The following is a 17,526-nucleotide window of genomic DNA, read 5'->3' as shown; positions in this document are numbered from 1 at the left end:
GAGCTTACTTTTACAGTATGGTTCGTATTTTCCTTCCCATTTAGAAGCTTTGGAACACTTCCTACCTTTTATGAACTTGTTATCGTTCAACGAATACCCAGTATAACAGGAATAGAACGCTGTGTTCTCGACAACGTCGATAAAGCCGTTGTACAGAGTTTTCGGCACCGAGCAAGAATTACAAAACGACGACTCTGTTACCTGAAAGAGAAAATTTGTGATTTTTGCAACATTTTTTTTATTTCTTACCTCAACTCCTCCCTGAATGTAATCCTGCATTTCAGGCCAGGCGTACAAGTCACCGAAAAATGATTCGTTACAGTCGCTGTTGTGGGTCAGGACCTCTTGGTATGTTAAAGCTTTTGACCAAACATCAATGTATGCCATTTTTCCGACGAAAGACTCACTTTGACTGAACCTTCCGCCGAATATGTCCTGCTCCTGGCCTATAATCATATTTCCATAACCTATAATAATAAAAAGTCGAGTCAATTCAATGGATCATTCAATAAACTGCAGAGAAAGTATTGAACATATTTTGCAACTTTGAAAACTACGGATACCTTGAATGTGTACCCCTGTAGACAAGCCCGAACCATTCTTCGTCAGTACGCCGTCAACGAAAACTTCATAAGAACCGTCCATACTTCTCCAATTCGCACAAACATGGTGCCAGTGTCCATCGTTTAGGTACACGTCAGTGACGACGTAGTTGTTGTTAACGTATAAAACCAGTCTTGAAAATTATGCAATGATTAATCATTTTCGAAGGGAACAAGTTTACATACAGTTATCCGGCTCGAAGGACCAAACTTTCAAATAAGGTTTTGATAAAGTAATTCATTACCCTGTATAATCTGTTATCGTGAAGGCATTGTCTGTAGCTCTCGTGGCATAAGATATGAGCGACCCGTAGTTGAAATTGTCCGTAGTTTTCATCCACAAGCAGGCACTTATCTGAAAGGAAAACGATGACCATTCCGTTTATCATATACGGGGTGTCCCAACAGTACGTGTTTGCTTGATATATCGATGATACTGATATATGTGAAAAAAAGAACCAAGTATTGAACGATTTTGACAACTTGGCCGTTAAAAGTTTTTTCTTCTATCTCAACATGATCGATATATAAAGTAAAGCACTGTTTGAATGCCCGGTGAATTGCGCTTCAAACCTCTGTGACATTCTTACGAAATCCGCCCAGTTTTATGTAATCGTTCGTGTCGTACTTGTCGAACTTCAACAGATACTTGGTGTTTCGTTTATTCTCGCAATGGGTGCCGTGGTACAAACTGGTACAGCTGCAGGAATAATTGGTGGTATGGCTGACACATGTGCCCCCGTTTGTACAAGGAGAGCCTGCGCAATGATTGATTTGTTCAGCGCAGGTGTCTCCAGAGAATCCTTCAGGACAAACGCAACTGAAAATAAACTTGTCATTTCACAATATAACTTGCTTGTATGCCATATTTACTTGCCTGTAACTTGCTTTGGTGACGTTCCCTTCATTCTTATTAACACAGATGCTATTCAATCCGCACGGTCGGTAATCACACGGCAGCAAGTTGCATCTTTTCCCGATAAATCCACTAATACATTCACATCTAAAGGAGCCATGTTCATCTACGCAGGTGCCGTTGTTTTCACACAAATTTTCACTGCAGCTTTTGATTTTTGCTTCACAAAAGTCGCCTCCAAAACCTAATGAAGTAGAAGTAATTATTCTTAGTTGGTTAACAGAATGACTTCCATACAGTGGAGATCAGACCCGGAATGGTGAGAGGACTATCCAATTTAGAAGAAACCTGAACAATGAGATCTTGACCGAAGACAATGCAACGAAGGGGCAACGGTCATGTGAGACACTGGATTACAGGAGGCAAGCAATTGATTGACGAATCATAATTGTGTTCAGAAAAATAAGACAAAAATCCGATGAAGGATCTGCACAAACTAGAGGGATATAAAGGGAGTTATTGATGATAATAATAGTAGCATTCATTACCCAACAGTTAAACACCATTTACAGGGTTAACTAAGTATGGTAAAAAAATTATATCGATCCTTATAATTACAAAGTTACAATTTGAGAAAATGAATGAATATTATAATATAATAAAATAAAATACGACGTTGAACTTTTTCAATTAATGTATTATAGCAATTGTAGAATGGAGACCATAGAACAGAGCCATATTCTAGTTTTGACCTTACGTAGGCTACATAAAGAGTCAATAGAGCAGATATGTTTGAAAAAGATCTACAATTGCGAACTATGAAGCCATAAACTCTCAAAGTTCACTTACTTTCGATCTAATATGGTTGGAAAAAGACAAATTTTGATCAAAATATACACCAAGATCTTTAATTGAGTTACTTCGTGACAGTGAAATGGTATCTACTCGATAATTGTACTCGATGACCGACATTTTTCTACTATAAGACACTACTTTACATTTGGATGCATTGAGACATAGTTTGTTTACTTCACACCAAGTCTGTATATTTTCCAACTGTCGTTGTAATTTATTACAGTCTTCAACAGTTTCGACAAGTAAATAATTACTGAGGTCATTAATAAATAATAAGAACAGAAGTGGTCCGAGATTCGACCCCTGAGGTACTCCAGATGACGGATTGTAATAAAAAGAATCATAGCCGTTATAAGATACAAACTGTTCGCGTTGAAGTAAGTAGGATTTAATGAAAAGTACTGCTGAATTATGGAAACCAAATTGGTGGAGTTTTAGTAGAAGGATCATGTGATCAAGTCGATCAAATGCTTTAGCAAAATCAGTATATATCACATCAACTTGACCACGATTATCTAAGACATCACTAATATTTTGGGTCAATACAATTAAATTTGTTATGGTGGATCTGTTTGACATAAATCCATGTTGTTGCGGAGATATGATATTACGAAGTGAGGAATGTACCCGATTGTAGATGAAAATTTCGAGAAGTTTTGCAAAGTTCGATAGGATTGAGATAGGATGATAATTCCGAATATCAGATGGATCTCCAGACTTAAAAATGGGACAAACTCGTGATATCTTCCATAATTCAGGAAAATTATTATTTTTAACTGCAAGATTGAGAAGTGTCAGTAAGGGATAGACCATTACACCGATGCAATATTTTACAAAAAAGGACGGTATCTTATCAGGACCAGAAGTGAACTTATTTTTTAGTTTACGTGCCGCAATCTTGATTGCGGCACAGATAATCAAAAGCAAATAAGTACATAAATGGATGAGAAAAAAAATAATACATATTCTCTCAGAGGTGATGTTCTAAAAACTGTTCTATGGAGTAAAAGCAATTTTGCACTAGAAAATCTTTCAGATTTCATTTGAAAATGAAGATTGAGCTACTATTTTTTATGTTTTCCGGGATCGAATTAAATATTTCTGGAGCCCTGAAGTTTGGGGCATTTTGAGTTATTCTTAGTTTTGTTAAAGACACTATAAAGTTATTTTTGTGTCTAGTGTTATACCCATGTTTAGAATCAATCTGGGGGATTGTAAACACAAGACGATGAAGATGATGTTGCCCAGAAGGTCAAGCCATATCGTAGTCTACTTTCTACCCTATGCATGATAGAGCTGCAACAAGTGATCCGGATTCAGAATTTCTTTTATATTCCTAAATTGAAAGGCAACTGTGTAGAGTTTGGAAACAAGATCCTCACCGTGAGATTTCCAATTGAGATGGTTATCAACATTTAATCCCAGAAATTTCGTTCTTGTGACACTAGTGGAGATCATAGGAAAACCAAATGAGATATATTCACAGGTTCTTTGCGGGATATGAAATCTAAGACATTTTTTTTATCAATACTCAGAAAAAGACGATTTGCCGAGAACCAATTATTAACTGCGGATAAAGTTTCCTCACAGTTTTCCGTTATAGAACTTTCTCGGGTATTGGAAATTATAAGTGAGGTGTCATCTGCGTACATAGCGAAGGACGCTGGCATAGGGAGCTTATCAATGTCGTTGATGTAAATTATGAATAGAAAAGGGCCAAGTACTGACCCTTGTGTGACACCCAAGTACCCAGATGATTCCTTTTCAATTGAGACGAAATCAAAGATAAATTCATTATGACAATATGGTTAAAGCTTTCGTGGCCGAGGTTTTCAGTATCACTATTTTCCGGGTTTGAAGGCCATGGAATTTTGGAATTTCTTCTTGACGTTTTGCTGGCGCGAGTGGATAGCTTCTTCAGTGGTTTATACGTCCTGAGTAATCTCCGATAACTCATCGCCAGCGAAACGTCAGGAAGAAATTCTGAAAATCGACTGCCTTCAAACCAGAAAGTGATGAATTAATTATGTTTATGGATGATACCATAATGGTATAGCATTTCATTATCAAGAATGAGCATGTTTGATGCTAATAGATTATCTGTGGGAATTCAAGAACATGGCTAGAGTTGACAATTATAGTAAAATGACATATTGGTGTTAGAAATATCCAAAATTCCTTCACAAAAAAGTCAGTTAAAAGTGTAGGTACTGTCAAATGATTGGCTTACCATCTGGACACAAGCAGGTGGGTTTATCATCATCCTGGAAACAAACACCTCCGTTTGAACACTGAAGTTTACAGTCATCAATAGTTTCCTCACAGAAGATACCGGTGAAACCAGTTTGACATAAACAGGAGTATCCAACCTCGGTACTATTGCAAGTACCACCATTCAAACACGGTTGAGAATCGCAATTGTTTGCTTGTTTTTCGCATTTTGTTCCTGGAATAATACACAGTAGTCAACGAAAACGTACAGCAAGGCAGTTCTATCACGGAGATAAGTTTTCGCAATAATCCAAAGACACGTCAAGTTTAAGGCAGGGAAGTTTCGATTCAAAATCCACTGCAAAAACTTTAACTCTCCAAGTATCGCACACCAAATTTTTTTAACACTGGAATTGGGTAGATGGATAAATGGACGGATAGATAAACGGTTAGATGGATAGATGAAACAGTTTGGATTTCGAAAAGAAAGACAAACTGTAGACGCGGTCAACATGGCAATAAGTACTCCACAGGAAGCCGCCGCTTGTCAAAGACTGTGCGTTAATCACTCTAAACGTAAGAATCCCTTCAATAGTGCATCGTGGCACCGTGGAGTCACTAACGAGTAGGAGAATCAATGAGAGTATGATTACCATAACCGTATCCTATCTATCATAAAGGTAGATTCTTGTGGAAACAAAGAAAAGAGCAAAACTTGTTAGTGTAAACAGCGGCATGGCTCAGGACTCAGTTTTTGGCCTTACCTCATGGAGATTCTATACGACTAGTTATTTTCATTAGAAAATAGAGGAGTCACATTGGTCGGCTTTGCTGATCATGTGGCGATAATGGTTGCAGAAAAGAGAAGAACGTGTAATGAGCATTGTTACTGGTCGCAGACTGAATGGAAAGTAGACTCCTTAGTTTAGCTCCAGAAGAAACCGAAGCATTACTGCTAATAACTTTTGTACTGAGCAAAGCTGTTAAGTATCTTGGGGGTTGGTTCGACACGAAACTTACCTTTGCTGAACACGTACCCAAAGTGTCCTCAATGCAGAGATAACAGTTTCTGCGTTAGTCGATCTGACGCCCAATGTTGGGGGGTCTTAGATCTTCTAAGAAAAAAATGTTGTCTGGGGTGGTCCAGCCTCGGATTTTGTACGGTTCACCATCATGGTGCACAGTAACTCAAAACAAAAAACTAGTCCAAAAACTCGGCATACAAAAGAAACTAACAATTAGAACATGTAGTGCATATCTGCAGGAGTAGCAGGTGTTATCGCTGGAATTCCACCTATAGAGCTCCAAATCGTCGAGAGGAAAAAGCGATATGCAGGCATTCCCAAGGGAAGCGCCAGGAAAAATTTGTTAAATGGCTGACAACGAAAATGGGACATCGGTCAATACGGTAGATGGACACACCGACTAATACCTGCAATAGAGATTTGGTTGAATCCAAACTATGGGGAGGTGGACCATCACCGCACCAAGGCACTATCGGGGCACAGCTGTTCCAGTAAGTATCTATATGATCGCAGGATAGCAGTGTCTTCAGATTGTATTTACTGCAATGCAAGACTTCTGTATACACGTGAAACAAATACCAAATTCAATGCCGAAAATATGATGGAAAGCTTGGTATGTGATGAAGAGACTTGAAATAAAACCACAGAACGATAAGAGCAATCATCGAAATTAAGGAGAGAGAGAGAGAGAGAGACCAGATGATGAGAAACTCGATCAATAAGCTCGAGGAAGCCTGAGACTAATTGAAGCACACATTGATGGACAACTGTGATAGTTAGCTGCAGAAGGCATGTAATAACAACTGTGATGTTTTCTTTAAATGTTTGTGTAAGCGTCGTATATGTATCAAATGTATTTCGATTATTGAACGTACTGCTGAGCAATGGGTGAGAGGTTTTAGTCGGTAGTCATACTGAAATCTACCCTAATTTTTCTTACCTATATAATTGTCAAAACAATCACAACTATACTGGTAACGGTTGGTGACCTCACACGAACCATGTTGGCAGAAGGTTTCCGATTCACAAATATCTTTGGAGGTAGGAATACACTGATGTATACTCGTGGATCTAGTTGAAGTCGTCGTAAATCCGGCAGGACAAGGAATGCATCTCAGTTGGCCGTGGTCCGGTTGATAGTAACCGATTTTGCATGATCGGCAATGCGGTCTCAGAGTCGGGCGTTCTATAGTCACGTTGAACTGATGCTTGGAGTATCTCAGTTTCTTTTTGCGAGCGTGAGTACCAGGAGGACATTGTTCTGAGACACAAAAGATAGTTATTGATGTGCTAATAAGGGTATTAAGTCGATATTCATACCTAAGGGTATTTACATCTATTACCCGCGGTGCTTACAAACCTCTATTTGAGTCGGCATCATATAGGATTTCGTTTCATGTCACTCACCTTTACAGTCCTCCAATTTCTTGGAATGCAATTTACTTGTGGAATGATGGACAGGACACGAAATACACTCTGATTGCCCCAGTTTCTCGTTGTAAAATCCAAACGGACAGCTCTGACATTTGTTTCTTGTTTCATTGTGAAATGATCCTCTTGGGCATTGTACTACAAATCAAATCGATTGTTGCTTGAATATACTGGGCAAGTTTGCTAGTTGGTATGAAAAAATTGGAAATAACTACCTTTAAGTGAAGGAATCACAATGGAAGTCTTCAACAAAGAGGGTAATGAGCCAATCCTGAATGAAGTATTAAAAAGAACAACTGTTTTAAGTCCTTTAACTGGCAGATTCTTAAGAATTTCGACAAAATTCACGAATTGAAATATTAAGTAATGAATACACCGTAACTCTTTGAAACCCAGTTGGAGCGTTTTCAGGACCAAAAGGTGTTCACATAAACTCACCACATCTATTTTTCCTTGGCACGAAACCTGGAGGACAAATAAATCTAACGGCATCGTAACGAATAGAAGCATTATAACCCTTGCGTAGTCTTAAAAATTTCGCACCACCAAGGGTGGGTTTCACATATTTGCCTCTGACTTGAAATTTGACGTTAAGTTTGCGCCTGTGCTTCCTCGTTCTATTTCTGTGTGGAAGTTCTTCGTAGTTAACTGCACGTTTCGTCAAAATTTTATTGGATTCTTCTTCTCGTTTTTCTGTTTCACACTCAGATTTTGTTTCGATTTTGCATTCACCTGTGCAGACTTCCGAGTTTATCACGCCTTTTATGTCGTTTTCCAACTGAAAAAACAAAACTATAATGTCATTTTGAGAGCATTGTAGACAAATTACTTCTTGCAGATTTTTTGTGTCTGTGCAATTGTCTATTCCCGGCACGGCCACTTCTCCAGTCTGGACGGTTTCTTGAGGTACTTTTGTGACTGAAAAATAGTATTCAAATACCTGTGGGAGTGTTGGAAAAATAAATTAGTTACCTGTGCATTCTGGGAATATTAATCCTTCTGAGTTGTACCATATTGGGTCAGCGTTGTCGCACACGAAGTTTGTACCATTTTCTTAAATAAGAGTAATAAATAAATAAATCAGAATTCTCATAAACCCTGGGAAACGAAGTATAGATCAGTTTAAATAGTGATCCATTTTTACACGCTTTATATTAGCTTCACCTGTATGTATGTATGTATGTTTGCATATATGTTTGTTTGTATTGTCTGTATTGACAGAATTATCGGCATTATTGCTTGATCTATTCGCGGGCAGATGGCGCTGAACGTAACTTTCAATTATTGCTTCATCTGTTTGCGGGCAGATGGCGCTGTACGTAACTATCAATTATTGCTTGAGCTATTTGTGGGCAGATGCCGCTATACGTAACCTCCTTGATAGGTTGTTCAAAAGGAAATAATAATAATAATAATAAACGTCTTTATTGTATTAAATGACAAATGATATACAAATGAAATGAAAGTGTTGGCGAAGTCTAGCTCAGAGCTATTCTACTCAACCAACAGGGGTTTGAACCCCGATTTGAAAAAGAAAGTTCACAAGTTAGGTAAACGATAATTTTAGTAAATGGCTGTACTTAGTGGATTACAAAAATAAGATAATAAATAGTTCTTCAATTTATATTTGAATTTGTTTATGTTATATAACTTGAATTGGTCAGGAAGAAGATTGTACATTCGAATGGAGTTGAAAATAAAAGATCGTTGAAATATCACAGTTTTGTGCTGGGGCATGGTCAGGGTAAATCTGTTTCTGACATTTTTTGAATCTATTCTAGAACGTGGAATGAATTTATGCAACAGAGCTGGTGGGTTGGACTTGTTTAGGAGTCCATGTGTGAATGGACCCAAGTGGAGTTGCCGTTGATTCTCCATGTTCAGCCAGTTGCACTCTTTGAGTTTATGGGAGATGGAGTCATATTTTCCTATTCCATAAATTAGTCTGCAACAACTATTCTGCACTTTTTGTATCCGATTACTATCATCTTTAGTTAAACAGGGACCATAAATGAAATCGCAATAGTTGAAATGACTCAAAACTAGACACTCACACAAATAAAAAACATATTTTCAAGGTTGTTCAAAAGAAAATCAAAATAAAAAACATTTTAAGAATTATAAGTGTTAGCGAAATTTTGTACTACAGATGAAATATTTAAATATTTACAATTACCCGTGATTCAGTACAGAAAAAAGTTTTGAACGAAACGGAAGATACATTTTAAAATCCAATTCGATTATTTGAAAGAAAACCAGAATATGGATTTCAACAATGGAAACTTTATCGTAAATTGTACACCTAAAAAATTCAGTTACTCAAATATTTCAAAAAATCGAAAAATCAGAATTAAATTAATATAATATAAATTAATATTTTGAATGAAACTTCAAATCAAAACATCAAGACTGAATTGTTTTTTGAAATTACTACTGCAAATTTTCTCTTTACTTCGAAACAAATTTTACAACTGTCCGCCCTCTGTTGGAGACTTACTGCATCTCAGTATTACTATAGAATTTGAGACCTCAAACTTTATTATGTTGTTTGAGAGACATTTTACATTCGTGCGCCGTCTGTTAAAGATTTATAATACTAGTGACTAGAACTCAAAAACAATATTTTTGACAATAAATCGGACTAAAATGTGAAAAATAAATATAGTTCAAAAAAACTAAAAAACACGCTTTTAAAGAACATCGAACTAAAAAGCGTGGCGTTTTGTGCCATTTTTTTGTATATCAGGCGCTTTTTGATGATGATGATGTGATTTCGTAAGACAGTACTCAATTCCTTGGTATAGTCGAAGTAACCGATATAGTAATCTCAAAGATGTCGGCGAAGTCAAAGGCCAAAAAAACCAATACAAAGGAATTATGCCGCAACGAATTAGTCGTTCTACAAAAGTGGTATTGGAATGTTAGAGCGGCGCTGGAATGATTGTATAGCCAATTTTGAAAAAAGAACGCGTTGTTTTTCTTAGTCCCTGAACTTTTTAGCCCCGGTGTATATTTACCTTCTATCACCTGAGAAATAGGAATAGCATATCCTTCTTCACAGGTTATCAAACATTGAATACCGTTGTTCTGGTCGATACATTCACTATGGCCATTGGATGGGTCTGGTAAAGATTCACACAGAGAAACTGAAATAACATAAAAGCCGTTATCAACAAGTTGAACTGATTAGATCATGCGTTTTATACTCTCTCTAACCTTCAACGGTTATATTCATTCTACAGATGTTGGTATTATTGGAATTATCGGTGGCAGTATATGTCACGGTGGTAGTGCCAACTTTGAAGAATCCAAATTCGTGAGATCGAGCCACCTATGACGTAACAAATGAATTTAACTGGGTTTCAATTAACATTAATGACAGAACAAGTTAAGTTTGCACTGATATATTATGCAGACTCCATCCCTACCTCAACGTTCTGCGAATTATCAAAAATGTATGGTTCATCCCACGAGACGTTGGCTCCAATTTGATCACCTGTTAAATATGGAGGAGGATCGATGCAATTTTCTATGGTAGGAGGTTCTTCATCTGAAAGATATAAAAGTTATTATCTAGCATATCTAGTCAGCTTAATTTTTTCACCTTTCACAGTAACGTGGAATGAGCATTTTGCTATGTTTTCAAAAGCGTCTTGAGCGTAGTATGTTACCAGGGTTGTTCCTATTTCAAATTTGAAGTCGGTAATGTTTTCTATAACTGGTTTCATCCAGGTTGTAACATTCAGCCCGGAATTATCTGAAAACACAAAGAAGTGTATCCTATGATGAATACACTTTTAACAATATGTTCATGTTGGATTTTGTTGGAAATATTGAACAGAAGTGTGAGTAACGTTTGGCTCTACGTAGTGAACCGCAAATATTTACCAAGCTTTTTTAAAGTAATAGAGCAAGTGAAATAGATTCAAGGGAAACATTCAAAATATCACGAAGTGACAATTGTACTAGATTTACAAAAAAAAACCGACAAATATTTACAAGTCCATTTCAAGATACGTAGGAAGTAAAAACAAGATTTGAAAATAAAAATCCTTTAAAGCTTGATCGAACAAAAATAAATACAAATTGCAACAAAATGTATACCTGAAGTTTGTCGTATCCAAGTAAAGACAATGAAGAATTGTTAGCAATCCAGAATTCACTTATGTTTTCACAAACCAAAGAACTCGGGAGGACAACTGGTGCTCATTTCGATTAAACTGAATGAGTATTCAATGAGATATTACAGTTTGAAGAAGATTCATATGAGAGGCAAGGGGTAAGGTGTTTTTCACATGAACTTGGGCATGTCATATGTATCTCTCCGGTATATGTTCATTTTTAGTCCGGAGAGGTGCATATGGCATGCCCAAGTTCAAACACCTTACTCCTTGCCTCTCATGTGAACCTACGACTTTGTACTCGTAGGTTCACAAGATCCAAGGAGTAAGTTGTTTTTCATCTGAACTTTTCCACCTCTCCGGAATATGTTTATTATTCTGACTCCCACCCCGGGGTATGTGTTCTGGAGTTGTTCCCGGACTTTGTCTGCAGGTGGTGCAGTGAACATCCTACTGAATCAACTGCAGATATAGCTTATGACTAGTTGTAACTATTTTGTTTCTTTGAGATACTCAGACGGCTACTCCGTCTGAAATGACTTTCCCGGTACTCTCAAGGAGCAAGTACTCTGAAGCCGGTCTTCTAGTGGTCGTCCCAACTAAGTTCAGGTGAAAAACATCTTACCCATTGCCTCTTACGTGAACTTACGACTGTAGTCGTAGGTTTTTCACCCAAATTGGGCATGTCATATCCACCTCTCCGGTATATATTATTATTCCGGAGATGTGCATATGACATGCCCAAGTTCAGGTGAAAAACACCTTACCCCTTGCCTCTCATGTGAACTCACGACTGTAGTCGTAGGTTCACAGGAAAGGCCAATAGTAAGGTGTTTTTCACCCAAATTGGGCATGCCATATCCACCTCTCCGGTATATATTATTATTCCGGAGATGTGCATATGACATGCCCAAGTTCAGGTGAAAAACACCTTACCCCTTGCCTCTCATGTGAACTTACGACTGTAGTCGTAGGTTCACAGGAAAGGTCAATAGTAAGGTGTTTTTCACCCAAATTGGGCATGTCATATCCACCTCTCCGGTATATATTATTATTCCGGAGATGTGCATATGACATGCCCAAGTTCAGGTGAAAAACACCTTACCCCTTGCCTCTCATGTGAACTTACGACTGTAGTCGTAGGTTCACAGGAAAGGTCAATAGTAAGGTGTTTTTCACCCAAATTGGGCATGTCATATCCACCTCTCCGGTATATATTATTATTCCGGAGATGTGCATATGACATGCCCAAGTTCAGGTGAAAAACACCTTACCCATTACCTCATGTGAACTTGCGACTTTGTAGTAGTACGTTCACACGAAAGGCAAGAAGTAAGGTGTTTTTCACATGAACTTGGGCATGTCATATGCTCCTATGCGATGTTTAAAAAAAATCTGTGTCAAATCTGTTTTTCCGTTAATCAGATGTCGCCCCTATACGAACGACAACTCTCAGAAGTTGAGAACTTGTGCGAACCAAGGACTAACGAGATCTTACTTTTTAACGTGTAATTCCTAACACGGTTGCAGAATCATCTCAGCTTCAACCAGATAAATTCTCCTTAGAAAAATATCTGGTCGAGGCGGGAATCGAACCCACGGCCTTCCGATCGTGAGTCGGGCGCACTACCACCGCGGCCAATTCCACAACTAAATGTTTATTATGTATGTATATTATTATTCCGGAGAAGTGCATATGACATGTCCAAGTTCAGGTGAAAAACACCTTACCCCTTGCCTCTCATGTGAATTTACAACTTTGTAGTCGTAGGTTCACATGAAAGGCTTGAAGTACGGTGTTTTTCACCTGAACTTGGGCATATCACATGCACGACTCTGGAATATGTTTATTCATTCATTTGAGAAGTGAAATTTATTAGTACAGTGAAAGTAGTACGGAAAAGTTTCAACAACCATTATTCCGAGATTGCAACAACAAAAAAACTTTGAGATGTTCACTGTTAGGTAAGTTATAATGCTGTCAAAAACTACGAAAAAAAGTTTCAATGGTTTGAAGTGCCTGATATACACATTGATTTATTATTATCGATTCTCCAAATGTTCTCATGTCTCCAAATGTGTCTCATGTGTTACTCTGATGAACGAAATTATATAGCAACAGATATTTTTTTGATTGTTTCTATCCAGAGGAAAAGATTCCACCCGTCCCAGGACCATAAAGTTTAACTTCGAGTAAACGTAAAATCCACTCGACCAACCAACATCTGAAATATCTCCTATGGACCAGGGTTACGACACCAAAATACCTCCGTGGCCCACTTGAGATTGTCTCTACGGATCAATTTTGCCAAAGAATTATACGTAAGTATCCTTCGGAGAAATGTATATACTTTAAAATTACCTGTCACATTGGGTTCTATCCACGACACGTGTGCATAATTTTTTCCCGTTAGCGACAAAGCAACCAAATCGTCCGGACACGTAATTTCAGGGGACGTGATATCTGAAATAAACAATTCCAATAGCTCGCGCATCTCACTGAAATGTTGGAGTACTCACCAATACATGCAGTGTCTTCATATTTGCTGTCCCAAGCACCACGAGCTCCTATGCACTGCTTATCTGCTGGTCCTTCCAACTTGAACCCATCATCACAAATAATTCGACACTTTTTCTTGTATTCCTGCTTCCCGAAGGTGCAGGAATTTGGTTCGATCTTTCCAAACTTAACTAGAGGTAGCCTTTTACATTTGATTGCTGCAAATCATGACGTTCAATAAAGAAGTTATTAAAGTTCCGAACTAGCTCATTACGTTTGCAGAGGGTTCTCAGCCCATCCCACCTCGCGATCGGTAAACAAGTCCTGCGTTTCGAACCTATCAGCATTTTTCCCTCAGGGCACTTGAAGCTGCACACTGTGTCGACTGGGAGTTTTTTTGTCTCGTTATCGTATTCCTTTCCAATGTCTGGATGTACGCATTTCATTTTTCCGTCTTTGGGCAATTCTAAGCGATTGCAAGTTCGGACTAGAATCAAATGAATAGAAGAGGAATACAGGTAGAAGACCCGACAACAGAACAGTATTCGGGAATAGACCTCACATGTGAGTGGTAAATTATTTTCATGGACCAGCACCTACGATCTTTACATATCTCTAAAGACGAATTCTAAAATTTTCAATGATATAGAAATACAGTTTTAGATAATCTGCTAAGTGAAGAAATTGGGAGTTTTTACAAAGAGTTGAATCTATGAAAAGGTTGAACAGAAGCGGGCCAGAATGGGGTGCTTGTGGGACTGCCACTATTCGGCGAATGGAATCATTTTGAAATCAAAAGTTTTACTTACTTTCGCAATCCGGTTCTATACCGCTCCAAGTACCGTTTTTCTGGCACAATCTGATACTAGTTCCTTTCAAAGTGTATCCAACTTCACATCGTATGCCACAAGCACTGTTGATTACATTCGGACATTCGCCTTTCTTCACGTAGTACCCGTTTTCTGGTGTTATAATTTTCGGACATTTCACCTCTGAAAACAAAGATTGTTGACGTTGAACCTATGAAATCAATCTCGAACACAGTTGGTTTTACCTTTACAGCCATTATTTTTTGTCGCCCTGTATCCTTCCTTGCATTTACAACTGTCAATGCCAAACGCTGGAGGAGTAGTAATGTGGAATTGATCCGGACATGGCAAACATAGATTCGGACCGTCAGCATAAGTTCCTGGCGTACACGCTGAAATATAAAATAAACGAAAGGGTTTTTTTTGAAATAGATAATTTTTGAAAAAAATGAAAAGTCACCTAAGTTTTTGAACAGACCTTGTATGTATATTCATCTACTTCTTGTACGTTGTCGTTCAATTGCATGTGTTTACATTTTCTCATCACTTGAATTTTACTACTCATACTGGTTCTATATAATACTATAGATGACCTATTTGAAAACCAATAAATACTTCACTCACGAAAACAGTTGTTTCTGAGGCCCGATCCGTAGTATCCTGGTTGACAGACGCACGAATAGTGTCCTGTGGTACTCCCGCAAGTGCAAAGTGCTATATCATCGCAACAGTCTCCACCATCACACAAAATATCACAAGGTTTGTTGAAGCCTAGGGGTATGTATTCCCCACTTTTGAGATCTGGAAATAAAAAAAAAATCCCTAAACAAACGAGAAGAATTCCTCTGACACACTTCAAATTTAAGTTCCGCTGTTGTATTGCAGCTAGTCCTGAAATAATAACTGTAGCTTCATTAGATAAGTGGACTGTAGTATAATATAGGATTGTATGATTTGAGGAAGTTCCCAATAGAATTTTGTTCAGGGCACAAAAAAGGGTGAGACGGATTACGTGGCTGTCGTTCTCACCTGAGTGTAGCGGCTTGTAGAGAGACTTCTGGTTCCAGGAGGATGATCATAAGAACCCGTTGGACCACATAACACTAGCTGGCCAGCAACTTTCTTAATTCCTTGGGTAGGTTGTCGAACCACCTGATATGCTTTCTGTAGCGAGTCTATACATGAATCCCTGTTATTCTGCTGCTGTTTCAGCGGCCGACCAGATGTATTGATACGAGGAGCGCTCCATATTTTTAATCAGAATAGGAAACACGGCCGAATTTCGCGTTGAATACAAATTTTGCAAATTGAGTGAAAATCATTAATAGACAAATGGAAAAAAGGAAAAAAGAAGAAGAAGGAAGAAATGAAAAAAAAGAGACTATTCAGGATAGCTTTCTGAAATTTCCACTCACCTACATGCAATGCTCTTCTGGCAAGGCTCTCGAACTCTCTGAAACTCTCCAAAAGATAACTGTAAAACTGCCCGGGAGTCGACGAAATTTCATACAACTCCTTGTAATTCCCGTTCTGTATTCCTATCGTGAATATTGTGATCGAATCGTCCTTCAATTCGTCAGCTAGTGGAATAGGATCTCCACCGTTCGAATAACCGTCTGTTATTAAAAATAATACTTTTTTGGAATCGTTTCTGTTTGTGGAATCGAAGATTTCCTGAAACAATATTAACGTTTCAGGAGGTGTTACTAACAATTATTATTTCTCTTCACCTTGGCAGTTTGGAATGCTCCAAATGTGTATGTTTCTCCTCCTTTGTAGTTTATTCCCTTCAGTTGTTTGTTCAGTAACAAACATTTATTGTTTTCTCTGGAAGATTGTCCTATTTCATCGATATTTTTTATCTGAAAAGGGAACTTGTGTAATCACCTGATTTAAAATAATGCCTTAAAAGTTTTAACCTTTTTTGGTTAACTGGACGTTGAAAATGAAGAAGCCTGGTGAATTATTAGCTAATCAGGTGCGGAAAAGAAATATAGAAAATATAGCATCGTACTTCAGCAAGAGGAAATTTCTGATGCAGGCAAAGTAGCACAAACTTTTGATGAGAATTTTGCAAATTAGCCAATATTTGCAATGAAGAAACATTTCAAAATATATCGAAGAAAATGGTGGAAATCAGAGTTTTTATTGACCTCTTTTCGGTATTTCCACTTTCCACAACCATCGTGGTAGCCCACTAATAACATTGTCTGAGATATTACAATTCAAAACAACTCATAAAAGTGGACAAAACTTTTGAAACAACCTGATAAATAGAAGGTGATGTGATTCAAATTGATATATTATATTAAGTACTAATTGGGTAGAAATTAGTTCGTATGAATAAGCCCGAGATAGCTCTTCTATAGTGAAACAGGCGTTATGGTTTTGTAAACTAGTTACTCAGTGAAAATCTCACAATCAAGTGTAACTTGAATAAGATGGAATTTATCAAGTATCGGCCAATTCCATCATATATAATTTTAGGCAATAAATGTACGATATTGTCAACGACATTCATCTAGTTTTGGGGACTCCTGTATAATTTGAACTTTGTTTTATTTTCAAAAATGAATATTGGATTCAATACAGTTCACTTACTATTTTACTCCGCGAGCTATAAGTAACAACGGCGACCCTGGTATGGTCATAATCCACGGTAATATCACTAAGCAACTTCTTGACGAATCGGAGCTCACTCTCGAAATTACTCTCACCGACACTGGAAGAAGCATCAATCAGAAACACAATATCCAACTTTGGCGAAAGTTTAACAGCGTCTATGCTTTTTTTGAATACTTCTCCCAACACATCGATTTTAGACTTTAAAACCTCATTCTCCTTGTTTGTATTATGAAGCTTCTTATCGCCGAAATTTAGGAACCCACTGTAGTCGTGCAGAGAGTCCAAATCGATTTTTTTCGCTAAAATAACCGTTGTCAAGGTCAGAATTGAGAAAACCGCAGATGAACTGTTCATTTTATGTGGACTGTCAGCCGGAGTCGGTTGTTACAAACTGAGATGTGCCTGCTCGTGTTTATCTTTAAAGAACGAGAATTTTTTTGTGGTTATCAATATGTTGACCACATGGCGGGCCATAAATGAGCGACTTGACA

At 37.8% G+C, this 17,526-nt stretch overlaps 1 protein-coding gene across 1 annotated transcript in view; it reads right to left on the bottom strand.

The window, feature by feature from the left end:
- Positions 1–17,526, bottom strand: part of LOC111505432 (sushi, von Willebrand factor type A, EGF and pentraxin domain-containing protein 1) — a 23,125-nt gene extending 5,599 nt beyond the window's left edge. Inside the window, exons 1-25 of the mRNA XM_023160234.2 lie at positions 17,012–17,526; positions 16,141–16,272; positions 15,826–16,084; positions 15,035–15,211; positions 14,656–14,802; positions 14,411–14,593; positions 13,876–14,088; positions 13,622–13,819; positions 13,464–13,565; positions 10,585–10,737; positions 10,409–10,530; positions 10,197–10,311; positions 9,998–10,126; positions 7,953–8,033; positions 7,810–7,898; positions 7,419–7,758; positions 6,957–7,118; positions 6,490–6,810; positions 4,544–4,759; positions 1,480–1,702; positions 1,176–1,422; positions 848–957; positions 564–736; positions 250–467; positions 9–201 (exon numbers count right to left, since the gene is read on the bottom strand). Coding sequence (XP_023016002.2) covers positions 9–201; positions 250–467; positions 564–736; positions 848–957; positions 1,176–1,422; positions 1,480–1,702; positions 4,544–4,759; positions 6,490–6,810; positions 6,957–7,118; positions 7,419–7,758; positions 7,810–7,898; positions 7,953–8,033; positions 9,998–10,126; positions 10,197–10,311; positions 10,409–10,530; positions 10,585–10,737; positions 13,464–13,565; positions 13,622–13,819; positions 13,876–14,088; positions 14,411–14,593; positions 14,656–14,802; positions 15,035–15,211; positions 15,826–16,084; positions 16,141–16,272; positions 17,012–17,389 — 4,681 coding nt within the window. The 5' untranslated portion in view covers positions 17,390–17,526. The remainder of the gene's footprint in view (positions 1–8; positions 202–249; positions 468–563; positions 737–847; positions 958–1,175; positions 1,423–1,479; positions 1,703–4,543; positions 4,760–6,489; positions 6,811–6,956; positions 7,119–7,418; positions 7,759–7,809; positions 7,899–7,952; positions 8,034–9,997; positions 10,127–10,196; positions 10,312–10,408; positions 10,531–10,584; positions 10,738–13,463; positions 13,566–13,621; positions 13,820–13,875; positions 14,089–14,410; positions 14,594–14,655; positions 14,803–15,034; positions 15,212–15,825; positions 16,085–16,140; positions 16,273–17,011) is intronic.

Source organism: Leptinotarsa decemlineata, unplaced genomic scaffold, assembly GCF_025532065.1.
Source record: "Leptinotarsa decemlineata unplaced genomic scaffold, Ldec_3_MD MMD2_tig00026314_RagTag_RagTag, whole genome shotgun sequence".
Classification (NCBI taxonomy): Eukaryota; Metazoa; Arthropoda; class Insecta; order Coleoptera; family Chrysomelidae; genus Leptinotarsa; species Leptinotarsa decemlineata.
This window is presented reverse-complemented; position numbering and strand designations above follow the sequence as displayed.